Source organism: Scyliorhinus torazame, chromosome 17, assembly GCF_047496885.1.
Source record: "Scyliorhinus torazame isolate Kashiwa2021f chromosome 17, sScyTor2.1, whole genome shotgun sequence".
Taxonomy (NCBI): domain Eukaryota; kingdom Metazoa; phylum Chordata; class Chondrichthyes; order Carcharhiniformes; family Scyliorhinidae; genus Scyliorhinus; species Scyliorhinus torazame.
In genome coordinates this window covers 169,133,960-169,161,664 of record NC_092723.1, presented here as the reverse complement: position 1 = coordinate 169,161,664, position 27,705 = coordinate 169,133,960, and the positions used below count along the sequence as shown (strand labels likewise).

At 45.9% G+C, this 27,705-nt stretch overlaps 1 protein-coding gene across 5 annotated transcripts in view; it reads right to left on the bottom strand.

Annotated features, from left to right (window-relative positions):
• Window positions 1-1,019: 1,019 nt before the first annotated feature.
• The window catches only part of epn2 (epsin 2), a 93,939-nt gene continuing 67,253 nt past the window's right edge, over window positions 1,020-27,705 (bottom strand). For all 5 annotated transcript variants that reach the window (XM_072481622.1, XM_072481628.1, XM_072481627.1 and 2 more), the window contains one exon: window positions 1,020-9,451. In XM_072481622.1, coding sequence (XP_072337723.1) covers window positions 9,132-9,451 — 320 coding nt within the window. In that variant the 3' untranslated portion in view covers window positions 1,020-9,131. The remainder of the gene's footprint in view (window positions 9,452-27,705) is intronic.

Below are 27,705 nucleotides of genomic sequence, written 5' to 3'. Positions count from 1 at the left end.
CCCAAAGACTGGAAGATCATATTAAACAGCTTGTCCCAGAGTACTGACTGAATTCAACCAATCAGTGCTAGCAAAGTTCAGAACATTTTGTTAGATGTGATTGTGACTGAACAACCTTGAGTGTGCCGAGAATTACACCAGCAACCGTTAAGATTAGTCAGTTTCACAAGGCTCACGTAGGTCGCTAGAACATACAAATATTCATATGCAGGCACCTGTCTTTTATAGGCATAAGGAATATGTCCAGGCATGCACCATTTTTGAATGAAAAAGTATGGAAGACTAGTTTCCTAGTGCATTCATCATGATACCACCTCGAGCAATCAGCACCCTTTTCTCATGCATTGTAAATGGTTACTCTTTGAAATTTAGCATTCTTGCATCTATCTGATCAGTGCAAGATGGAAAGCTTCAACAGCATCTCTATTTTGCAATATTCATATTTTGAATTACCAAACAAATAGTTTTCATATAAATGCTACCTAATTTGATTGAAATCAGATTCTTCTCAAAACTCAGTGGCTAACCGCATTTTGGTCACCTGCTTTTAAAGCCACAATGACCAGGAATATCCCTCAAGTCTTCTATTTGGTTTTGGCAATCCATGATATCCGTTGAGAAACATTGGCATTATGAACTGACAAGGCAATTCCATTGATTAGTGAAAATGATAAATGCCTACTACATATTGATATTTTATTCCATGTTCTGCAAAGGAAAGCACTTGCATTTTATACAGTTAATTCAACACATCCTTAGGATGTACCACATCGCTTCACAATGAAATAATTACTTTTGAAGTGCCATTACTATTGTTATTTAGGCAATGAAATACATTTCCTTGTCAACTCCAATGTTTAACACTTCCCATTTAATGGCCAATTGTCAATATTGCAATCATGTATGTATATAATGCAGGATTATATAGTTAATAAAACAAACAGCAGATATATGGAATTTGCATATAAATTAGTAACCATATAAATATATTTTCTTATGGCAAATAAATGAAACCACAGTAACAGATACCAACAATTTAATTTTGTCATTTAAGCAACAGGCCCCTGGATCTTCTGCTGTTCAAATGGCATAAACATTAAGTTTGTGTGAATTGCTACAAAACCATTACATAGAAAATAAGATACAGAACATATGTTACAATAGTACAAATGATAAATTATATTATACAGTAACGACAGTTGAGCACAATACCATAAAAAGCAGCCTGCTCCCAGCATCATGAATGAGTGGTAGATATACAGAACATAATACATGAAAAGGTTGGTTACTCACCATTATGTGCAGTAGTCCTCATCCTTTGCCTTAAAAAGATGTAAGCCAAATAACTGGAAAATTAAAGGGATCAGTCCCTCTACTGGGTTTTTCAATCAAAATCTTGGCATGGCACCTATTGCCTCTAATTCCCACCAAGAAAAAAGAATTACTGTAATTTTTAAATGAACAGGTGTAAATTAGTCGATGATAAAAGACCCGGCAGTATCAACCAATCTTTCGTATCTAATAATTCCACGCAGCGTTGGCTATACTGACTGGCTCCACTACAATCAGCTCGGGATGAGAGTTTGGTGGTACTGTAAAAATGTGTCTGCTCCAAGTTAAGAACTAGAATAGACACAATACTTAATCCAACCTGCATTGCAGCAATCACATACCAAAACGTGTTGTTAATTGCAAACAACCAGCATTTAAAGAGGTCTAAAATTCGCCATCCAATTATATTGATTACTCACACTGAATAATGTGGCAACCCCTGAAACCCAAGACGTGGGAATGAATCCTGACAAAGTGCAGAAATAACTGCGCAGGTAGTTAAGTTTTTGAGGAAGCCAAAGTTCACAATTGTGAGCATATCAAACTTTACCATGTTATTCAACGGATCAGATCCAAGCTCTGCAGGCCTGCATGAATGGTGTTGGACAATTAAACTCACTGGAGGAGGATGCTCCACAAATATCCCCATTTCCGGAATGATGGGGAGCCCAGCAAGTCTGTGAAAAAGATATGGTTGAAGCATTTGCAACAATCTTCATCCAGAAGTACCAAGTGGATGATCACAGATGTCAAGTTTACAGCCAATTCGATTCACTCCATGTGAAATCAAGAAACAGCTGCAGGCACTGAAAATTGCAAAGTCTATGGGTCCTGACAATATTCCTGAAAACTTGTGCTCCCTTAGCCCAAGCTGTTGCAGACAGCTACAAACCTTGTTATCTACCTGGCAATATGGAAAATGGTCCGGGTATGTCCTGTACTCAACAGGACAAATCCAACCTGGCCAATTACCACCATAATTTTATCCTTGATCATCAGCAAAGTGATGGAAGGGGTCATCAACAGTGCTATCAAGCAGCACTTACTCAGCAATGACCTGCTCACGTGCTCTGAGTTTGGGTTCTTTCAGGGTCACTCAGCCCCTGACATCATTGCAGCCTTGGCTCAAATATGGACAAAAGAGCTGAACCTCAGAGGTGAGATTAACTGCCCTTGACATCAAGGCAGCATTTGAGTATGGTATTAAGGAGCCCTGGCAAAACGGAGTTGATGTGAATCAGGAGGTAAACTCTCCACTGGTTGGAGTTATACTGGCATAAAGGAAGATGGTTGGAGGTCAATCATCTCGGCTCCAGATCGCTGCAGAAGTTCCTCAAGATAGTGTCCTCGGTTCAAAGATCTTCAGCTGCTTCATCAAGGACCGTCCTTCAATCAGAAGAGTTTTGAAGATGACTGCCAAATGTTGAGCAACATTCGTGACTCCTCAGATACTGAAGCATGTAGGGCAACACGGTGGTTAGCACTACTGCATCACAGCGCCAGGGACCTGGGTTCAATTCTGGCCTTGGGTGACTGTGGAGTTTGTACTTTCTACCCGTCTCTGCGTGGGTTTCTTCTGGGTGCTGCAGTATCCTCCCACGGTCCAAAGATGAGGTTAGGCGGGGTTACGAGAATAGGGCAGGGGAGTGGGCTTAGGTAGGGTGCTCTTTCAGAGGGCGAGTGGTGACTCAATGGGCCGAATGGCCTCATTCTGCACTGTAGGAAGTCTATGGTCAAATGCCGAAAGACCTGCACAGTATCCAGGCTTGGGCTGACAAGTGGCATGTAGCATTCGTACCACACAAGTGCCAATGAGACAATTTTAAAAAATTTTAGAGTGCTCAATTCTTTTCCAATTAAGGGGCAATTTAGCGTGACCAATCCATCTACCCTGCACATTTTTGGGTTGTGGAGGTGAGACCGACGCAGACATGGGGAGAATGTGAAAACTCCACATGGACAGTGACCCGGAGCCGGGATAAAACCCAGGTCCGGAGTGTAGTGAGGCAACAGTGCTAACAACTGCTCCACCATGCCGCCTGACGAGACAATTCTAACCATCGTCCCTTCACGTTTAATGGCATTACCATGACTGAATCCCCCACTGTCAACATCCAGCGGTTACCCTTGATCAGAAACTGAAATGGACGAACTACAAGGTAAGGCAAAGTCGCCATAGTCCCAGATGACCATAAGCTGCTTTCCCCTTTGAGGGGAGAGTGATTAAATCGAAGGATCACCACATCTCAGGTGAGGGACATGGTTGAGAGGGCAGTTGAGTAACCTCAGCCAGTACGAGAATTGAACCCACACTGCTGTCTTGTCAATCATAGCCAAGTGAGCGAAACTGGCTATACGAATACCATGGCTACCAAAGCAGTTCAAAGGCTTGGAAACCTGGGACGAATAACTCAACTCCTGACCACCATCTACAAGGCACAAGTCAGGAGTATAATGGCATACTCCCCACTTGCCTGGATGAGTGCAGTTCCAACACTCAAGAAGCTCAACACCAGCCGGGACAAAGCAGCCCACTGGATTGCTACCCCTTCCACAAACATTCAATCCCTCCACCACCGACGAACAGTGACAGCAATGTGCACCATGCACAATTTGCACTGCAGGAACTCACCAAGGTTCCTTAGGAAGCACTTTACAAACAGATGATTGCTATCACCTGGAAGGACAAGCACAGCAGATATTCGAGAACACCACCACCTGGAGATTGGCGTACTGGCGTTAAAGGAGGTGCAGAGGAGATTCACTAGGTTAATCCCAGAGCTGAAGGGGTTGGATTACGAGGAGACGTTGAGTAGACTGCGACTGTACTCGTTGGAATTTTAGAAGGATGAGGGGGGATCTTATAGAAACATATAAAATTATGAAGGGAATAGATAGGATAGATGCGGGCAGGTTGTTTCCACGGGCGGGTGAAAGCAGAACTAGGGGGTATAGCTTCAAAATAAGGGGAAGTAGATTTAGGATTGAGTTTAGGAGGAACTTCTTCACCCAAAGTGTTGTGAATCTGTGGAATTCCTTGCCCAGTGAAGCAGTTGAGGCTCCTTCATTAAATGTTTTTAAGATAAAGATAGATAGCTTTTTGAAGAATAAAGGGATTAAGGGTTATGGTGTTCGGGCTGGAAAGTGGAGCTGAGTCCACAAAAGATCAGCCATGATCTCAATGAATGGCGGAGCAGGCTCGAAGGGACAGATGGCCTCCTCCTGCTCCTAGTTCTTATGTTCTTATTCCTCTCCAAGTCACTCACCATTCTGACTTGGAAATATATCGCCATTCCTTCAGTTGCTGGGTCCAAATTCTGAAAATCCCTCTTTTAACAGCAATGTGGGTATACTTACACCTCCGGGGCTGCAGTGATTCAAGAAGGTAGCTCACCACTATCTTCTGAAGTTCAACTAAGGATGGGCAATAAATTCTGGCCGAGACAGCGATGCTCACATCTCATAAAATTAAAAATTGAATTCAAATGGATCAGACATGAAAGACACCACTTGCATTTGAAGCGTTTCACGTCTTTTAGAACTTTATGCAGCACTATCACGGCACAGAAACAGGTTTGCAGCCACATTGTGCCACTCTCATGTTTCTGACTTCTTGCTTTGTTTCCATACAGCAGCATGGAATTAGTCATCATTCATTCACTTTTGTCCACCTTTTTATATTAGGGAGAAGAGCAGTATCGACTGAAGCAGAATGCTTACATACTTTCAGGATGATAGACTGCACATAATTTGGAGACCTAAATAAGGAAGATACACAATCGAATGTTCATAAGTTATGGGTAGAAGCATGAGTTTCCACAAGTTGCAGAAAATAATTTTTATTCAAAAATTTCTTCCCAATTTATGTTTTTTTAAATAATGTAGATCAATAGTGTAATTTTTCTGAACATGCGCAACTTTGTCATCTACCTTTAGTAAAAGACACTTTTATTTTATCTCAATTAGAGGAAAAATAAGTGAGAATACGTTTGAATAAAAACATAAAGAACTGAATGAAAGTAAGTGTAAAATTAGCACATTTGTATCCTAGACAAAATCAACATGTAAAACTAAAGTAGATTTTATGAGAAACTATTAAAAAAAAAATTTGGAAGGAGTGCAAACAATGAAAACGTACTGGTGGTTGAGGTAGTTTTGCTGTGACCTTTCTGCTCAATGTGAGCACCAGTCATTTTTTTCTAATGTCCAGAATACTGCCCTCTGGCAAGATTCCTTGTTCTCTGAAATCTAGCTCCTATAAACATTTTTGTGCAAGTATTCTGTAGGAATCTTTCCAGATTCCCTGAAGAGATTTACCAAATGGTTTACACTACCCAAATTTTCGCCAGTCTGCTATTGCATGTATAGGGGTAAATAATTCTGTGACTAAAAATGATTAACAAGCAGTTCCATACCCACCATGAAAATCAGCTGAATAATGTGTTAGCATGATCATGTAAATATTTTATTTCAGATGAGCTCATTTAGCACTGGAACTACTCTCCAGGTGTTTCTGAGTTAATTTAGCCTCAGAACTACTTTCCAGGTGTGTCTAAAATGGTGCGAAACTGGACAGGAGGAATCACTGCTAACACTCAAGGTATTTCCAATTCCATGATTAGCAGGAACATGGGTTTAGCCCTGGTCCATCACATACAAGTGATTTACTACAGAAAATAAACTAAGCCAAAGTTACACAAATGGCAGCTAGGAGATAAAGAACAGATTCAGACATGTGGGAAAAAAAGATAAGCATGTGGATGTAGGGTGTTAGCTTTCGTCTGGAATGCCTTTCTTTGATTTTCCAGTTCTAAGGCTTACTTAATTCCCGGTGTGTTAAGGATACTGAATAATAAAGGACAAGCAATTAAAGCCGTAACTATGCAAGTGACTGAAATCTACTGTACAGCTTCCTGTAGTAAAATTAATGCATAGCAACAGTACACTGAAATTACACAAGTTACATGTGACAGACTACTACATTTATACTGATGCAGTTATGTAATAGAACGACAGCAAATAATTTTCTTTTTACAGTACATAATGAAAACAGTTGTTGATACAAATCTTACCAGGAGCTTTGTATTAATTTCAGTGACTAAATACAAGACTATACAAGTAGTGGCTGCACTCTTAGCAAGCATTCTCTCACACACTCACATGAACCCCAAGAAGTTAAAATAAATCAAAATATCTGGACTTGTACAATATAAACATATATACGGTAGATCACATAGGGTCACATTCCAAATGAACTTGCTTAGCATGAATTTTGTTTGTGGCATTTCTATGTTTGGTATGAAGATCACCACTTTCTGCATAAAAACGCACACACTCAAGTACGAAATTAACTTCAAAAGCACTACTCATTCAAAAATTGAGAATTCAAAGTTACATAATATGCCATACTTTTATTGATGACTTTAAAAAAAAATAAGGTGCACACCACTGTAGCCTGCAAATGCTATAACTAGACAAATTAGTTTGACATGAACAATTATTCCACATCCATATTTTAAATTATTACTGTGATTATTTTGTTTTTCACAGCCTGTTGTCTCTAAGCAAAATGATATCAGTTGGAACTCAGCATTTCACTTAAATACTGATGACAGGTGATACAGAACAAATCTCTATTCAACTTCTGAATGCAGATCTGAGCAGGAGAAAAAATGCAAGATTATTCACAATAGTTATCCAATGTGGGTATGAAATATTTTATATGCATGTCAAGTTTAAAGAAATGTTACCCGGCAATTGATGTCCACATTAAGCAAAGGTTCATCACTACCATTATAATGCCAGACTGCTCACTATTTATCTATTGCCCTGTAAACCACTCCAAGACACCATTTTAACTTAATTAATGTATAGAAATGAAGGCTATTGTTTGTCTTTATAAAAAGTAGATGAATAGGGATAAAGGAAAACAAATCCAAGTTTTTCACTTTCCCTTTAAACAATACTAACATGTTGTTGGCCAGGTCTACAAACTCATTTCCTAGCCAAAAATATTAAGAACCAAGAAAAAAGAACTTAAAAAATACACTCTCAAAATGTCATAACCCACTCCATTACCTATCCCCTCTGTCTCAAGAGGCGTCAGCAGAAAACTCATTCATTAAAAGCAATGCATGGACTCACTCATCACTATTGTCTATCCATTAAGTTACTAAAATACAAACATCATAGGACTTCTATTTAGCTTCACTGCATAGCAATTCATCCTCAAGTACCTGTCTGATCATCCACTGATGCAAACTGAAAATCTGTTTTCAAATTCATTACATAACTTTATAAATTGCTATGTACTTAGTGTTGAAACGAACTTAACACAACCAAACTTAAGACAATAGACAAATACACTCTTCAGTTACTGGATTCCCTTTTCTCTTTCTAAAATACAAAGCTTAATCTTAACTTAACAAAGCAAAGATGCATTTGGACCTCCATGGCACCTGCCAACACAATGTTTTAAAGCAGATAAAAAACACACTTGCAAAATCTTACCAAAATCCCTAGACAAAAAGATTAAAAATAGCATAACATTTTTGTAAACCACAATATGGTTGCAAATTACAGTACAGTACAAATTACTCTAAAACTTGGTTATTTAACCTTTACATGAAGACTCATCTATTTAAAAAAGCTGTGCAAAGTGTACAGGATTAACTGCATATACCGATGTTGAGTCTGAATTAGCTTAATGTTTGCTTTACTTAGTAAAATCTAAAAGAAATAAAATAAAAAGCACCTAGATTCCAAAGTTACATTGATGTAAGTTTTTTTTCCTTTAAACTTTCTTTTACTACTGTCTGGTGTCTGCTTTGCTTCATTAACAATGGTGAACACTACTCCCAACCTCTCACCTAGACACATGTTTTAAATATTCTAGAGAATAGCCATTGTCATCATTAGAAAATCTTAGATTTCAATAACAGAAAAAGACTGATGCATGCAGCTTTCCCCACATTAAACCTCCTACCGAATTACTGAAACTTGTGTAAATAGTTTGTTTATTATTCATTACAATGATTTTTAATGATCATAAACTTTACAAGGAATTTCAATCCTATCAGCACTGAATCATGATTAATACTGAACAATAACTGATACCTTCTGCTTAAATAGCATCTGATGCTGAGAATGTTACTTCAAACAGCAATTAAAAGGTGCATGCAAGAGTCAAATTAAAAAGCAATTTTGTAACAGCCTATTCAGAAGATAGCACAATTTAAAAACTCACTGCTATGAACAGGTTTGCAAAATTATTTTCAATCCATCAGCTACAAAATCAGGTTTTTATAGGTTTATTGGTGCTGTGATTTTGGCTAAGTTCCATATTTGCCTTTATGATTAGGAAGCAAATTTCTAACTCCCGAAAACAGTCTTTGTGGTCATATAATTTTTTGAAACAGGTCAATAGTCGGTTGACTTGTGAAATATGCAAAACAGTGATTATACCACACAAAACACTATGTTACCTTTGGACAAACTGTAATATGCACTTAAGGATTGAAGGATTCATTAGTTGCGAATATTAAATTCACGTTACTACTGTTCAACTACATGTTCAGTCACCATATGATACCTCCATTGGCAGCAAATAGCTTCTTTAGAAAATAGTGAAAATTAACCAGTCAATATACACTTCATAAAAAACCAACACAGCAAAATCCGAACCGACTGTGATGGTTTCCTCATCACAGTCATAAATGCAGTCTAGAATACATTTAACTTAGCTAGCCACACTCCTATCTAGATTTTCACTCTGTTATGAAGATATTTCCTCTGGTCTTTTATAATAGGAAAGGATTAGTTGTAGAGGTCTGGGAAATAGGCGGAGGGATTCCTGTTGATAAAAGTGGTTGCGGCATTGTTCCAGCAATGTTCATTCCTGTACCCATTCGACCAATAACTGGCAATTGAACCACGCCCATTGCCATTGGTGCTGACATGGAGCTGAGCGCCATTGGTTCCATACTGACGGCCGGTACGGTACCAAATGTAGACTGTCCAGAGGTCATCAAAGGACTTGCTCGCATTTGGTTCAGTGTAGGAGGCTGCGGCTGGTTAATTTGAAAGGGATTAATCTGAGTCACCTGGACTGGAGTTGAACCTACAAAAAAAAATTGAATATCAGTAAAGTAAGTTTTTACAAGACACACAAATATCACTATATCGAGCCACCCGGCAGCGTGTTTCACAGCGGTGGGAGGTAGCCTGCTGATGGCCAGAGGTGGAATCTTCTAACTTCCGGTTGTGGCTATGCGGAGCTAAGTCGCACGTTCGTCAACTCCCGCTAAAAACTGACTTTTGGGCTCGTTTTAGGGCCCGTAAAGGCGCTTGTTCGACGTTTCCCGGTGTGGGAAGGGGACAGCAACATTCCCCCGATAGTGTATGGATTGGACCAGGAATGGGGCGATTAAAAAAGTGGCATTGAAGCAAAAAAGGTGCGAGGGAGGAGGACCAAGATGGCGGCGGGCGGAGACCAGGCAGCGTGGAGGCAGTGGGCACAAGAGCAGCAGGAGCTTCTCCAGCGCTGTTTTAAGGAACTGAAAGCAGAGCTGCTGGAGCCAATGAAGGCTTCAATCGATAAGCTGCTGGCGACCCAGGCGGCCCAAGGGGCGGCGATCTGGGAGAAGGTCTCGGAGAACGAGAACAAGATCCTGGGTCTGGCGGTGAAGGTGGAGGTGCACGAGGCGCTCCACAAGAAATGGCAGGCGAGGTTAGAGGAGATGGAGAACCGGTCAAGGCGGAAAAACCTGCGGAAGCTGGGTCTCTAGGAGGGGCTGGAGGGATCGGACGTGGGGGGCCTACGTGGTCACCATGCTGAATTCGCTGATGGGAGCGGGGGCCTTTCAGGGGCCCGCCGAGTACTCGCGAGGAGGCCCATGCCCAGCGAGCCGCCACGGGCGGTGCTGGTGCGGTTCCACCGGTTTGCTAATCGAGAGTGCGTGTTAAGGTGGGTCAAGAAGGAGCAAAGCAGCAGGTGGGAGAATGCGGAGGTCCGGATCTACCAGGATTGTAGCGTGGAGGTGGCAATGAAGGTTACAACCGGGCGAAGGCAGTGCTGCACAGGAAGGGGTGAAATTCGGTATGCTACAGCCAGCGCGTCTATGGGTCACCTATAAGGATCAACATCATTATTTCGAGTCCCCGGAGGAGGCGTGGGCCTTTGTTCATGCTGAAAAACTGGACTCAGACTAAGGGTCAGGGTCGGGAATGAGGGGTCGCGGTGGAGGGATGGTTGGGGATCATTGGGTTGTGTTTCGAGAGGGGGTTCTTTGTTTTTTGGCGGTTGATTGGGCATTGTTTTGATTAGGTCCGCCGGGCGGGCTCGTGGGGGGGGGGTTGGTAAACTGCTTGGGGGGGTTGATGGTCGTTAGGGGAGATGGGTCCCGCGGGAGGGGGGGGGGGGCTGAGATGGGGGTAGTGGGACCGGGCCTGGAAAGGGAGCTGCGCCAGAGGCGGCGGGGCTGGGCGAGTGGAAAGCGCGGGCATTTTCCAGTGTTGGGCTGAAGGGGCGGGGCCAGAGCTGGGAAGCGCGGGCTTTTTCTCCCGCGCTGGGAGTGGAATGGAGGTGATCCCGCTGGTGGACAGGGGTGGGGTGGGGGAGGGGAGGTTCCACACTGGGGGGGGTCGGGGGAGCAGCGGGAGTGGCCGAGGTCAGCAGGAGTCAGGTGACTTACGGGAGTGCAATGGGGGGAGCAATGCAGCTGGGGGGGACCGGGTTGCTGCTGGAATGGCCAAGCGGGAGCTGGAGTTGGTGGAGGAGGTCGGGGCGGGGGGTCTGCCACTGTGGGGAACGGGCAGTGCGGGGGGCGCGGGCACGTGGCTGGCCTAGGAAGGGCTATGGCTAGTCGGCAGGGGGAGAGGGGCGAGTAGCCCCCTGATAACCTGGAATGTAAGGGGACTGAATGGGCCAGTCAAGCGGGCCCGTGTGTTCACGCATCTGAAGGCGGATGTGGCCATGCTTCAGGAGACGCACCTGAGGGTGGCGGATCAGGTAAGGTTGAGAAAGGGGTGGGTAGGGCTGTTGTTTCACTCGGGTTTGGATGCAAAAAAATCGGGGGGGGGGGGGGGGTGGCGATCTTGGTGGGGAAGAGAGTGTCGTTCGAGGCGTCGAGCATTGTGGCAGACAGTGGCGGTAGGTATGTGATGGTAAGTGGCAAGCTGCAGGGGGAGCGGGTGGTGTTGGTCAATGTATATGCCCCGAATTGGGATGATGCGGGGTTCATGCGGTGTATGCTGGGCCGGATTCCGGACCTGGACACAGGGGGCCTGATAATGGGGGGAGATTTCAACACTGTGCTGGACCCGGCATTGGATTGCTCTAGGTCTAGGACGGGCAGGAGGCCGGTGGCGGCCAAGGTGCTGAGGGGGTTCATGGACCAAGTGGGAGGGGTGGATCCGTGGAGGTTTGCGAGGCCGGGGACCAGCGAATTTTCATTCTTCTCCCATGTCTACAAGGCCTACTCCCGGATTGACTTTTTTGTCATGAGCAGGGCACTGATTCCGAGGGTGGAGGATACGGAGTACTCGGCGATAGCCATTTCTGATCATGCTCCGCACTGGGTGGACCTCGAGTTGGGGAGGAGAGGGACCAGCGCCCCGCTATGACGCGTAGAGGTGGGGTTGCTGGCGGACAAGGTGGTGAGCGGGCGGGTCCAGAAGTGTATAGAGAGATACGTGGAGGCTAATGACAATGGGGAGGTGCAAGTAGGGGTGGTCTGGGAGGCACTGAAGGCGGTGGTCAGAGGAGAGCTGATCTCCATTAGGGCACACAAGGAGAGGGGGGAGAGGAGAGAGAGGGAGGGGTTGGTGGGGGAGATGGTGAGGGTGGATAGGAGATACGCGGAGGCCCCGGAGGAGGGATTGCTTAGGGAGCGGCGTAGTCTCCAGGTTGAGTTCGATTTGTTGACCACCAGGAAGGCAGAGGCGCAGTGGAGGAAGGCGCAGGGGGCGGTATATGAATACGGAGAAAAGGCGAGCCGAATGCTGGAGCACCAGCTTCGGAGGCGAGAGGCAGCTAGGGAGATCGGGGGAAGTTAGGGATGGAGGAGGGAATACGGTGCGAAGTGCGGTGGGTATCAATGGCGTCTTCAGGGACTTCTACGAGGACTGTACCGGTCTGAGCCCCCACTGGAAGAGGGAGGGATGGGTCGCTTCCTGGACCGGCTGAGGTTTCTGAGGGTGGAGGAGGGGCAGGTGGCGGGGTTGGGGGCGCCGGTTGGGTTGGAGGAGTTGGTCAAAGGGATGGGGAACATGCAGGTGGGGAAGGCACCGGGGCGGATGGGTTCCCGGTTGAATTTTACAAGAAGTATGTGGTAAGGACCTTCAACAAGGCAAGGGAAGGGGGGGGCTCTGCCCCAGACGATGTCTAGAGCGCTGATTTCCCTGATCCTGAAGCGGGACAAGGATCCCCGACAGTGGGGGTCATACAGGCCAATCTCACTCTTAAATGTAGATGCAAAGTTGCTGGCAAAGATTTTGGCCATGAGGATAGAGGACTGTGTGCCGCAGGTCATACACGAGGATCAGGCGGGGTTCGTGAAAGGAGGCAGTTGAATACTAATATACGGAGGCTCTTGAATGTTATAATGATGCCGGCGATGGAAGGGGAGGCGGAGATAGTGGCGGCGATGGATGCAGGGAAGGCCTTTGATAGGGTGGAGTGAGGGTACCTGTGGGAGGTGTTGAAAAGGTTCGGGTTCGGGGAGGGCTTCGTCAGGTCGGTGAGGCTGCTGTATGAGGCCCCGGTGGCGAGTGTGGCCACGAACAGAAGGAGGTCAGAGTATTTCCGGCTATACTGGGGGACGAGCAGGGGTGTCCGTTGTCCCCCCTGCTCTTTGCGCTGGTGATTGAACCCCTGACCATGGCGTTGAGGGAGTCGAGGAACTGGAGGGGGCTGGTGCGGGGGGGGGGGGGGGGGGGGGGGGGCGGGCAATCGGGTGTCGTTCTATGCGGATGGTTTGCTGCTATATGTGGCGGACCCGGTGGGGGAAATGCCGGAGGTGATGAGGATCCTTAGGGAGTTTGGAGATTTCATAGAATTTACAGCGCAGAAGGAGGCCATTCGGTCCATCGAGTCTGCACCGGCTCTTGGAAAGAGCACCCTACCCAAGATCCACACCTCCACCCTATCCCCATAACCCAGTAACCCCACCCAACACAAGGGCAATTTTGGACACTACGGGCAATTTAGCATGGCCAATCCACCTAACCTGCACATCTTTGGACTGTGGGAGGAAACCGGAGCACCCGGAGGAAACCCATTCGCACACGGGGAGGATGTGCGCACTCCGCACAGACAGTGACCCAAGCCGGAATCGAACCTGGGACCCTGGAGCTGTGAAGCAATTGCGCTATCCACAATGCTACCGTGCTGCCCTAATTTCTCCGGGTACAAGCTTAATATGGGGAAAAGAGAGTTGTTCGTAGTGCACCCGGGGGACCAGGAGAGGGGGATTGGTGAGCTCCCGTGAAAAAGAGCAGAGAGGAGTTTCAGGCACCTGGGGATCCAGGTGGCTAGGAGCTGGGGGGCCCTACAGAAGCTTAACTTCACGAGGCTGGTGGAGCAGATGGAGGAGGAGTTTAAGAGGTGGGACGTGCTGCCACTCTCCCTGGCGGGTAGAGTGCAGTCAGTTAAAACGACGGTGCTGCCGAGTTTTTTGTTCCTGTTCCAATGCCTCTCCATCCTGATCCCTAGGGATTTCTTCAGGTGGGTTAACAGGAGCATTATGGGGTTTGTGTGGGCGCAGAAGACCCAGAGGGTGAGAAGGGCGTTTCTGGAGCGGTGCAGGGATGGGTTGGCGCTGCCTAACCTCTGTGGGTATTATTGGGCCGCCAACGTGGCGCTGGTGCGTAAGTGGGTGATGGAGGGGGATGAGGCGGCATGGAAGAGGCTGGAGATGGCATCCTGTGTGGGCTCGAGCCTGGAGGCGCTGGTGACGGCTCCGCTGCCGCTTCCTCCAACGAGATATACCGCGAGCCCGGTGGTGGCGGCTACCCTCAAAATCTGGGGCAATGGAGACGTCACAGGGGGGAGGTGGGGGCCTCGGTGTGGTCCCCGATTCGGGGGAACCACCGGTTTGTCCCGGGGAGGATGGCCGGAGGGTTTCTGAGCTGGCACAGGGTAGGTATTAGAAGGATGGGGGACCTATTTGTGGACAGGAAGTTGGCGAGCCTGGGTGAGCTGGAGAAGTTTGGGCTCCCCCGGGGAACACCTTCAGATATATGCAGGTAAGGTGGTGGAGTTCCCACTGGTGCCGCCATGCAGGGTCCAGGACAGGGTGCTGTCGGGGGTGGGGTTGGAGAGGGAAGGATCTCGGCAACATATCAGGTGGTGCAGGAGGAGGAGGAGGCCTCGGTGGAGGAGCTAAAGGGTAAGTGAGAGGAATTGGGTGAGGAGATTGGCGAGGGGATGTGGGCAGATGCCCTGGGGAGTGTGAACTCTTCCTCCTCTTGCGCGAGGCTCAGCCTCATACAATTTAAGGTGCTGCATAGGCCTCACATGACCGGGGCACCGATAAGCCGGTTCTTTGGGTGCAAGGACAGGTGTGTTAGGTGCTCAGGGAGCCCAGCAAATCACACCCACATGTTCTGGGCTTGCCCAGCGCTGGAGGACTTTTGGAAGGGTGTAGCGAGGACAGTGTCGAGGGTGGTAGATTCCAGGGTCAAGCCAGGCAGGGGGCTCGCAATATTTGGGGTGGCAGAGGAGCCGGGAGTGCAGGAGGCGAAAGCGGCCGGTATTCTGGCCTTTGTGTCCCTGATAGCCCGGCGAAGGATTCTTCTTCAGTGGAAGGATGCGAGGCCCCCAAGCGTGGAATCCTGGATCAGCGATATGGCGGGGTTTATTGAATTGGAGAGGGTGAAATTCGCCTTAAGGGGATCGGTACAAGGGTTCTTCAGGCGGTGGCAACCGTTCCTAGACTTCCTGGCAGAACGTTAGAAGATGGTCAGCAGCGGCAGCAACCGGGGGGGGGGGGGGGGTTGGTTTGGTTTTTTTGAGTGGGCGTGTACTTTGGCCTTTGTGTTGATGAAGGCTGTTCATTTATTATTTATGTATATGGGGGGGGTTGTTCTTTCTTTTCTTTCTGTATTTTGTTGTTGATATTTTGTGAAAATTTGAATTAAAATTATTTAAGAAGAAAAAAAAGAGGTGGAATCTTCTGGTCTTGCTGCTGTCAATGGGATTTCTCATTGAATCCACAGCATGCCACCAGGAAACTCACGGTGGGGGAGCCCGGTCCGCCGGTTTGGAAGATCCCGCCACGTGAGCAGTGGACGATTTCACCCACAATCTTTGAAAGTATTTAACTCCCCATTTTATATCTTTATAAACTCTTATAAAGGTCTCACTTTTATTTGGCTACACACCATAAATAATAGACAGAATTATTAAATACCCTATCTCCCCTTCAATAATTTATTTTTTTAAAACATATCACAAAATAGAAAAACACAAGAAACTCATCTGAGTTCTAATCATTTTACAATCAGAAATTTATTTACAATGGCAATGCACTTGTGCATTCGAATCGCACAACTGGTGTAAGATTTCTAATGCTCTTCCACATACCTTGGATATTATTTCTGGCTGAGAAATACAATGATATAAAGCAGAAGGAAAGAAGTTTATGAAGTCAACAGAAAGCATTTATACAATGCCTTTAATGTAGAAAAATGTCCCATGGTACTTCAGAGAGGTATAACGAGACAAAAATGATTATGACAAAAGGAGGACATTTTAAGAGATGGATTTTTAAATTATTTTATTGGGCAAGGGGACTGCTGGCTAGGCCAGCATTTATTGCCCATCCTGAATTCAGGATGTCACCCTATGGATGCCCAGTTTTGAATTGCTAGATTTGTTTGAAATCTATCTCTTTTAACATGGTGATAATACCATATAATATGATGAGGGGTATCCTCAGTGAAGGCCAGATTTAGTCTCCACAAGGATTGTGCAGTAGTCCCCATTACCAATACTGTCATGGATAAATGCAACAGGTAGATTGGAGAGGACGACGAGGTCAAGTTGATTTTTTTTCTTTTTGCTTCCCTCATTATCTGCCAAAGACCCAATCTAACAGCCGTTTCCTTTCAGATTTGGCCAGCTTGGACAGCAGTGACGCTACCGAGCCATTCTTGGTGATGGATATTGAAGTCTCACACCCATAGTATATTATGTGCCCTTGCCACCCTCAGGGCTTTCAACATGTGGTGTTCAACATGGGGGAGTACTGATTCATCAGCGGAGGGTAAACGGCAGGTGGCAATCAGTGGAGGTCTCTTTGCTCATGTTTGATCTGATGCCACGAGATTTCATGGAGTCCAGAGTTGATGTTATGGGGCAACTCTTTCCTGATTGTATGCTACTATGCCACTACATCTGGTGGATCTGCCTTGTTAGTCGGATAGGGCACACCCAGGGATGGTTTGGGGCATTGTCTGTAAGATGTGATTCTGTGAGAATTACTATTTCAGGCTGTTGCTTGATAAATCTGTGAGATAGCTCTCACAACTTTGGCACAAGCTCCCAGATGTTAGTAAGGAGACATTTTCATGGTTGACAGGGTTGGATGCACCGTTGTAGTTTCCAGTGCCTACGTCAATGCCAGGTGATCTGTCGGGTTTCTGTAGCAGTTTGACACAACTAAGTCAGACCATTTTAGGAGAGCAGTTAACCCAGATTGATATAGGTTTGGAGTCACACGTAGACCTGACTATCAAGGATGGCAAATTTCCTTCCCTAAAGGACATTAGTTGCTGAGACTAGACTTTCCAATAGATTTTACAACAAAACCAATATTCCCCATAGTAGATGATACCCAAATCCCACATAACAAAAACCCCAACCAGCCATACCCACCCACCCACCAAGATGAAACCCACATCCAACGAAACAAACAAAACAACCCCAGACCTCACTCCCCCCCCCCCCCCCCCCCCCCCCCCCCCCCCCGCCAAAAGCAACTGATGGTGACCAAATCCTTAAAATAGGTAACAAATGGCTGTCATCTCCAGTAGAACCCTTCAACCGACTCCCTGACAGTGTACTTAGCTTTCTCTAGTTACAAGAATTCCATTAGGTCCCCCAACCATGCAGAGGAGCTGGGTGGAGATGAGGACCTCCATCCCAGCAAACCTCGCCTCCAGACAATCAGCGAGGCAAAGGCAAGGACATCTGCCTACACTCCAGTCTGCAGCCCTGGCGTCTGACACCCCAGAAATGGCCACCAAAGGACAAGGCTCCAGCTCAATATTCAGAATTGCCGACATGGTGTTGAAGAAGGAAACCCAAAAGCTTACCAATTGGGGCAAGACCATACTATATGTATGCGATTGGGCGGCCCCCTGGCACATTGCTTGTAGCGGTCTTGTACATCCGGAAATAAAATACTCATCTTAGTTTCGTTCACCTTAGTTGATCAGATCAAGCCGCGCAGGTGGGGTCGTGGAGTTCACCCTGCAAAGGGCCTCACTCCACACCTCATCATCTACTCTGAGCCCTAGCTCCCCCTTCCACTTTGCCTTCATCCATCTGCCAAATCGGTGTCCTCAGATATAATTTGCCCATAAATACCAGGCGTTCTCCCTCTTCCAACCCGGCCAGCAAAAGTATCCTTTCCAACAGAGATGCCCGCAGAGCCTGGGAAGGCCAACTGCACAAAATTCCGTATCTGGAGGTACCTGAACGAATTCTCCCCCCCCCACCTGCTCAAACTTCACTGTCAATTCCTTCAAGCTGTCAAACCTTCCCTCTAGAAACAGATCCCCGAATCTCTCCAGCCCCTTCCCACACCCAGAATGTTGCGTCCTATCTCGACAGTTCAAATAAATGATTGGCACAGATAGGGGCCAGCCTCGACATGGTTCCAAGTCTACAATGCCACCTGAATTGTCCCCATATCCTCAAAGGAGCCACGACCACTGGATTCGAGATGAACCTAGCCGTAGAAAACGGAAGAGTGGACGTCGAACACACGCAGGCTGGACTCCCTACAAGACCTTGCCTTTATCTGCCCCCATAAGGAATCTGAGTCACTGCACCACCCCAGCATCTTCTCAGCATTGGCCACAAAATAATAATAATAATAATAAAAGAAATTTGGCAATGCTAAGCCCCCTAATTGCCTATCTCTTTGAAGAACCACACTATGAATCCTTTGAGCCTTGCCAACCTATGTAAAAGATTAAATCAACCTATTGACCTTCCCAAAAATAACCTTAGGGAGGAAAGAAAGGAAACAATGAAATAAAAACAAAAACCTAGGAAGAATATTCATTTTGTTAGATTGGACTCTGCCCACCAAGGACAGAGGAAGGTTAACACATTTTTTTTTTTGCAGATCGGACTTAACCTTGTCCATCAGATTTGCAAAATCAGGTGTATGCAACCTGGCCCAATCACAGGGCAACCCAAACTCCCAAATACCTGAAGCTGGAGCTGGCCAAGCGAAAAGGCAATACCCCCAAGTTGGCACCCCTTCCTTGGCGCGGTTACCAGAAAACATTCACTGTATTAATTTAAATTCCACCTGATGCCATGGTGGGATTTGCACTCTTGTCTCAAGAGCAATAGCCTGGGCCTCTGAATTACTAGTCCAGTGATGTGAACAGTATGCCACCACATTCTCCAAAATTGGGGTAGAATTGGTGACAATAAGTATAGTTTGTTGTGGAGGCCTGTAATGCAGTTCAAGGCAAACCAAAACAAAAGAGCAAGAAATGTAGGTTTATTTTATATCAGTTTGCCTCATATCAGCAGTAGCTCAAGTTTTGCATTAAATACCAAGTTGTGTCAGGAAGCAGAGATAGTTTTTAAGTGTTGGATATTAGAAATAAGGTACAAATTGGAGTTCAATTTAGTGCTTCTGTGCAAGAAAGGGTTAAAACTCTCATTAGAACCATGGTAAACAAAGGTGTTTGCAAGTGTGGGGGTTTGGTTTCATTTCAAACTGTGTCCTATTGTGTTTATAGAGTTCACAACCTGAAAAGTGAACAGAGATTAGAGGAGGACTGGACTTCGGTTTAGCAACCAGGGCCACCTTTAAGTGAGAAAGACCTTTGAGTTTAGTTGTTAAACTGGAATCAATGCAGGAGCTTAGAAGCTAGGGAGGAAACAGCTCTCATTGCTTGCCAGGAGCAGGATAATGGAGTAATTGGAAAAAAGCAAATCCCAGAAACTAAAGTACAGATGGGAACCAGGGAATGAAGAGAGAAGTCCCAGGAAGATTTAAGCCAAAGAGATAAAAAGAACTGAAATTTGAACAAAGAACTGTTCATGAAGTTAAAGACAGGACAGAACATGGGCACACCTCGTGAGGTTGGCTAGCAAGAAGCCAGATATCCAAAGCAACCCTAAGGGATTGCTTTGGATATCTGGCCTTAGTACAGCCTGTGAAGCAGTAGTGTTCTGTTGGCATGGCTGAATACTTGAGTGATTCTGTGAAAGCTTGAATGAATGTGGCAATTCAAGACAGAGGAATATTGAAAGAAGAGTTGGAAATCCTGGAAGTGGATCCTTGCTGAAAACAGCTGAAGAAATCATTGTTTAAAAGATTCTAAGAGGAAACACTCTTGAGGAAGTCAGAGTCAGCAGTGAGAATAGTTGCTTCACAGCGTAATCATCATCTGGGGGGGATTGGAGGAGAAAATCCACACAAGTTAGATTGGGTTGTATCTGCCACTTGGTTTCAGAGTGGTCACAGTTGGCCTTTTGGTTTACAGAGACAGAGTATTCAATGAGAACATCATTGCAGAAGATATTTTGTGTGACCGGTGTTATTCTTAAAATAGGGAGGTGGTGGCGTAGCGATACTGTCACTGGACTAGCAATCCAGAGACCCAGAGTAATGCTCTGGGGACCCAAGTTCAAATCTTGCCACTGCAAGTCTAATGATGATCATAAAATCATTGTAGATTGTCGTAAGAAAAACATCTGGTTCACTCATGTCCTTTAGGGAAGGAAACCTGCCGTTCTTATCTGGTCTGGACTACACGCGACTCCAGACCCACAGCAATGTAGTTAACTCTTAATTGCCCTCATAAGGGCATTTAGGGATGGGCAATAAATGCTGGAACAGCCTGCATCTCATGAAGGAATAAAACAAACTCTACATATTTGTAACGCTATAGGTAGGGTGAAGTTGTATTATTGTCAAACTTTTCATTTTTAAGGATTTTTTTGGTGAAAAGTTAATTAGCAGTCATGTGACTCTGTTCATTCACATTTTCTTAAATAAAAAGTAGAAGTGTCTTTTGAGACAGGGTTCCATTCTGGGAACTTCCCGTTCAGTAGTTTTAACTGGGATCATAAACAGCACCAAGCTATCCAAGCTGCATGTATCTGATTTAGAAGCAAAAAATTCCCACAAGAAAGTAAACAATCCTGTCTCCCTATTCATCCAGCTAGTTAGGAGACCGCTAGATGGATGAAGAACAATTTCCTATTTACGTTTTACATGTGTAAAATACCAGACTGATACATTGATTCGGATTCTTAAAATTCTTATTTTCTTTTGTCAATTTATTCTTCTGAAATGGAATGCAAATAAATATGCCTGTAGGATGACCCGGAGGGCTCAGCACTTTTAATCATGTCAGTGGTTAATTTTTGGATCCATTTCCTCATATGCTCCTACAACCTTTCACTAATTTCCCCAACCAATTGTAGAACTCAAAAAGCAAATTTAAACTGACTGATGAGGAACCATTAAAGCCACACACAGTGATTTAAACAATAAAATCCAAGCTCCAGTGGAGCTGTCAGAGGTGCCATATTTCCAATTTTCCTTATTCCCTTCAGCATGTTCTGTTATCCCATACTGTACCTACAAGAACACATTTCAGTTCACATGAGCAAGGCCTAAACTATGACGCTGAGCAGAAGAAAAGTTGGAGGGCAACATAACAATTGATACAGAACAAGAATATCACTAACGAGGATAGGCGATTCACATTTTACAAGCAAATTAACAGTAACAAACAACAATTAAATTAAATACAAGAGGCACAGATCCAAGCTAGAATACGTCCAAGTAGAAGTGGAAAAGGACAAAGAATGGGTGTATTGATTTCAAATGCTTCAAGACTACAAAAAGCAAAAGTGTGAGGAGCAGTAACACAAATTCGAGGAGGAGAATGAAAAGTGCAGGTTCAAAGTGAAGAAAAAGGTGAAGCAATGGACAGCATGTCACCGTTCTACAAAAAGCATATGGTTGAACTTGAAGAGATTCAGCATTAACAAACTTTGGAATGGAAAATAAAGGACACATCAACAACTAAACCAGGTAATAAAGGCATATGCATGATACAACGTAAATCTGACTTTACTCATTTTATAGTGGAAACAGTGATTTTACAGGTATTTCAAATGCCTGCAGGGCAGAGAGCTAACTGCCGCTTTACACAAATGTTCTGATATATGTATGAGAAGTGACTATAATAATGTACAGTTTGTAATCTCATAGCTGAGGCTTGAAAAGAAAAGTTTAGACCGATGTCAAAAATAGTACATACAAAACATTAGCTCTACAAATGCAGAAATTGTGATTAGAGGGGCCATAGTAAGCACACACAAAGAGACACATTTCTACAGGCTGTTGCACAAAACAATGTGCACTGCTCCTGGACAACACCACCAAACACTGGCTGGAATATACTACTTTGACAAGCATGGAGACAGTCAAAGGTTTCAGCAGCTATGGGAAGGCAGACAGAAAGAATTAGATTCATAGCATAGTGCAAGGCTGAAGAGTCACTTTGTATCCAGGGCACATAATAATTGCTAAGGGAAGCCCATAAATGGCATGTTGAAGGTTCTAACATTCTCCCCGGACAGGTGCCGGAGTGTGGCGACTAGGGGCTTTTCACAGTAACTTCATTTGAAGTCTACTTGTGACAATAAGCGATTTTCATTCATTCATTTCAATAACCTGATGGCTTTTCACCAGCAAAGCGAAGACATCAGCAATGCTTGATGGTCAAAAAGGCTAACTCTGTATCAGCATTAGCAAAATAAACAGTATGGGTCTGCGGTGAAGAACAGGAGGTGCAGTCAGGGATTGAGCAGAGGAGCTGATTGGGCAATGGCTGCTGCTATGCCTTGGACAGACAATAATTAAACCTAGGCTACAGTGTGTCATGTTCCCAAGAGAATTATGACCAGAGAGTCACGACTTTTTAAACATTTGTGACTCAAGAACATTGATTCATTAGTGCGGTCCTTTGAGTGCGTGAATGGAAGCATGAGCAAGATCAGTATTAAAAGGAGAGACGGGCCCAGGGGGTAGATATGTTATGGTTAGTGGGAAGTTGGAGGGAATGGCTGTGGTATTGGTAAATATATATGTCCCAAACTGGGATGATGTTGAGCTTGTCAGACGGGTGCTGGGGAAGATCCCTGACCTGGATTCATATTGACTGATTATGGGGGGAGATTTCAACACGGTCCTGGATCTGAGGCTGGATTGGTCAAGTGCCAGGTCTAGGAAGGTATCAGCTATGGCAAAGGAGCTGCGGGGGTTTATGGTGGGGGGTGAATCCGTGGCGATTTGGGAGGCCAAGGAGTAAGGAGTTTTCATTCTACTGCATGTACACAAGGTATATTCCCAGGTAGACTTCTTTGTGTTGGACAAAACGCTGCTGGCTGAGGCGGTGAATGCTGAATATTCAGAAATTGTGGTGTCAGACCACGCCCCGCACTGGGTTGACCTGCAAGTCGACAAAGGAAAGGCCTTTGTTGACTTGCAGGTGGGGCTGTTAGCGGAGGAGTGAATGTGGGGCTGTTAGCGGAGGAGGAGGTGTGCGAGTGGGTGCGGGAGGTCATTCAGGGGTATATAAAGATCAATGATGCAGGTGAGATTTCGGCAGGGGTGGTGTGGGAGGCACTGAAAGCGGTTATTAGGGGGAAACTCATCTCAATTCGGGCACATAAGGAGAAGGCTGAGCGGGCGGAGTTGGACAGGCTGGGAGGTGAAATCTTACAGATGAACAGGAAGTATGCGGAGTCTCTGAATGACAGGCTTCTGAAGGAGCGTCAGAGACAGCAGCTGGAATTTGGGCTCCTGTCCACAGGTAAGGCGGAGGGACAGCTGAGGAGGGTGAAGGGGGCGGTGTATGAATATGAGGAAAAAGCCAGCAGGATGTTGGCGCACCAGCTGAGGAAACAGGAAGCGGCAAGAGAGATAGGAAAGTAAAAGATACAGGGGGGAAGTTGGTTTTGGATCCAGCAGGGGTGAATGATGGGTTTCGGGAGTTTTACAGTAGATTGTACAAATCAGAACCCCCAGCCGGGGAGGAGGGTATGAAGCTATTCCTGAGGGGCTGGAGTTCCCGAGGATAGATGAGGAGTTGGTGGGTGGTTTGGGAGCCCCAATTGGGTTTGGGGAGGTTATAGACAGGTTGGGGCGATGCAATCAGGTAAGGCCCGGGACCCAATGGGTACCTGGTTGAGTTTTATAAAAAGTTCTCCGGGTTGCTAGGGCCACTCCTGGTAAAGGCTTTTAATGAGGTCAAGGAGCTGGGTAGGCTCCCCCTGACGTTATTGCAGGCATCAATCTCCCTGTTGAACGTAGATGCTAAATTGCTGGCAAAGATCTTGGCCATGCGCATAGAGGATTGTATTCCGGCGGTAATAGGGGAGGACCAGTCAGGATTTGTGAAGGGACGACACCGGACATCCAATATTAGATGGCTCCTAAATATAATAATGATGCCTGCGGAGGGGCGCGAGGTCGAGGTGGTGGTGGCCATGGATGCAGAGAAAGCCTTTGATCGGGTGGAGTGAAGGTGCCTGTGGGATGTCCTGGGAAGTTTTAGGTTCGAGCAGGGATTTGTGGATTGGGTCCGGTTGCTTTATCAGGCACCAGTGGCGAATGTAAGGAGCAACCGGGTTCGGTCAGAGTATTTTAATCTGTGCAGGGGGACAAGGCAGGGGTGCCCACTCTCCCCACTACTGTTTGCCCTGGCCATAGAGACTTTGGAAATGACGCTTAGGGCATCGAACATTTGGGGGGGGGGGGGGGGGGAGATAGTGAGGGGGGGGGTGGAGCACAAGGTCTCGCTCTATGCGGACAATTTGCTCCTGTATATAGCAGACCCCTTGGGGGGGATTGCAGGAATTATGGGAATACTGGAAGAATTTGGCCGGTTCTCAGGCTACAAACTAAACATGAGCAAAAGCGAGGTCTTCGCGATCCAGGCGACGTGCTCCTGCTGTCATTGGCGGGGAGGATACAGACTGTGAAAATGACAGTCCTCCTGAGATTGCTGTTTGTGATTCAGTGTCTCCCAATCTTTATCCCCAAGGCATTTTTTAGGAAAATGAACGTGGCGATCTCAGGTTTTATATGGGCTCGGAAAGCCCCAAAGGAGAAGCAGGTCCTTCTTGAGCGGGGGCGTGGGGAGGGAGGCTTGGCCTTTCCGAACTTTAATTACTACTGGGCGGCTAATATTTTGATGGGTAGGAAGAGGGTGGTGGGAGAGGGGTCGGTATGGGAGCGGGTAGAGGCATCATCGTGTAAGAGCACGAGTCTGGGGGCTCTGTTAACGGCACCTCTACTGTTCTCGCCGGCTCGGTACTTCACAAGCCCAACGGTAGTGGCAGCCCTGAGAATGTGGGGTAATGGGGGCAGCATATGAGACTGGAGGGGGCGTAGGTGTGGCCACCGATCTATGACAATCACCTGTTCGCTCTGGGGGGGGGGCTGGTAGGGGCTTTAGGAGGTGGCAGCGGGCAGGGATTGAGAGATGTGGGACCTTTTCATTGAGGCGGGCTTCCCAAGCCTGGAGGAGCTAGGGGAGGAGTTTGAGTTACCGGGTGGGAACGGATTTCAGTATCTGCAGGTATGGGACTTTGTCCGGAGGCAGGTTCCAAGCTTCCCTCGCCTCCCTCTAAGAGGACTACAAGATAAGGTGATCTCAAAAACAGGGGTTGTGGAGGGTGGGTCTCGGAAATATATAAGGAATTGATGGAGTGGGAAGGGGTCCCAATCGGGGAGACAAAGAGGAAGTGGGAAGAGGAGTTGGAAGTTGGGCTATGGGAGAAAGCCCTGAAAAGAATCAATGCATCCTCGTCATGTGCCAGGCTTAGCCTGATCCAGTTCAAAGTGGTCCACAGGGCTCATATGACTGTGGCCCGGATGAGTAGGTTTTTTTGAGGTGGTGGAGGGGCTGGTTTAGCAGTGGTCTAAACAGCTGGCTTGTAATGCAGAACAAGGCCAGCAGCGCGGGTTCAATTCCCATACCAGCCTCCTCGAACAGGCGCCGGAATGTGGTTTTCACAGTAACGTCATTGAAGCCTACTTGTGACAATAAGCGATTATTATTATTATTATTAGGTGTGGGAGGTGCGGGGGAAGTCCGGCGAATCATGTACATATGTTTTGGGCGTGTCCGAAGCCGAGGGGATTTTGGCAGGGATTCGCAGGTGTCATGTGGGCAGCACGGTAGCATTGTGGATAGCACAATTGCTTCACAGCTCCAGGGTCCCAGGTTCGATTCCGGCTTGGGTCACTGTCTGTGCGGAGTCTGTACATCCTCCCCGCGTGTGCGTGGGTTTCCTCCGCATGCTCTGGTTTCCTCCCACAGTCCAAAGATGTGCGGGTTAGGTGGATTGGCCATGATAAATTGCCCTTAATGTCCAAAATTGCCCTTAGTGTTGGGTGGGGTTAATGGGTTATGGGGGATAGGGTGGAGGTGTTGACCTTGGGTAGGGTGCTCTTTCCAAGAGCCGGTGCAGACTCGATGGGCCGAATGGCCTCCTTCTGCACTGTAAATTCTATGAAATAAATCTATGTCAGAGGTCCTGGAAGGGAGGGTGACTCCGAGTCCAAAGGTGGCAATATTTGGAATGTCAGAAGATCCGGGAGCTCAAGGGGATAGAAAGACTGACGTTTTCGCCTTTGCCTCCCTGGTGGCCCGGAGACGGATTTTGCTGGGATGGAGGGACTCGGAGCCTCCAAAGTCGGGGTGTGGGTCAGTGACATGCAGAGTTTCTCAGGGTAGAGAAAATTAAGTTTGCCTTAAGGGGTTCAATACAGGGGTTCGCTCGCAGGTGGCAGCCGTTCATCGACTTCTTTAAGGAAAACTGACCGTCAGAAGCGGGAGGAATGGGGGGGGGGGGGGGGGGGGGGGGCGTGGAGGGATGGAAGTGGAGAATAAGGGCAGGGAAACTAATATATGGGTAGCTAGGAGTTTGGGCAGGGTGAAGTTGGGTATGTCAAAAATGAGGTTTTTGCATATCTCGGACCATTCTGTTATTTAGAATGTTAATATGTTGAAATGTTATAAATACCTCAAGAAAATGTTTCCTAAAAACAAAAAGGAGAGCCAAAAGAGACTTCTAAAGCGATAACCTGCAGGAATAATCATTGTAAGAAGCCATGACCTGGGTCCAGAACCCAGAGAGAATATTGGGTTCCACTAAATGGGAGTCTGATTACCTCACCTCTTAGTGGGTGATATTTAGATTCAAGCCATGAGTTTTGAAATATTTTGCAGAACAGAGTATTGGATACCTTTAATGACAGTATTTTAAAACTTTTGGGGTAACCTAGTATGCTATAATAAAAGGAGATAACCATACAATTTGAGAGTTTGAGTGTTTTGTCTGTAACCCTAGCTGACTCAAGTTTGAGGTACAACAGCAGCGATAAGAGTCAATATTGTTTGATCATTATCTTTGGCCATCCAAGGAACGAAGTCACACTTATGAGGCTATTCCTATACGCTAGACATAAGATAAATAAATGGCACAACCTGTGATGTTTATGCACTTTGTGTGAGGGTCATTTGTTAAGTTCATAACATGTTTCCCGCAAAGAGAAAAACTGTGTCAAAAATCAGAGAACCATTCGCCTCTTTGGCCCTCTGACACATCTCAATGGAAGGACATCTGGTTTTCTATTTATTAAATAATGACAGTAGGAACTTATGTTTCTAATACACTAAATGACTTTGCTTAATCAATAATCTTTTCCCCTTTTAATACAATAAAGCTATGTGACAAAGAAAGAAGCAAGTGGCAAAGTATTATGCAAGTAGATCATTTGGGGAAGAAAGGTTGCTCAAAAGTAATTTCCCTTTCACATCACTCTACATCTATCGAGTTTCCACTATCAGAGAAAGAATATCTTTTTGACTTGGAAGGAACGATGAGAGCCGCAAACATTCACAGAAATACCAATTGAAACCATCTCTCAAATGTTGTGCAAAATAAGCAATATTTAAACCAGTGTGGGGCATGGGAAAATCTGTAATGCTTATTTTTAATTAGATTCAGAATTAGTCATCTGACTGAAATATGGTTGAATACTGGCTGAAAGCCCATATTTTCAAACTATTTCAATAAATTCCACCATA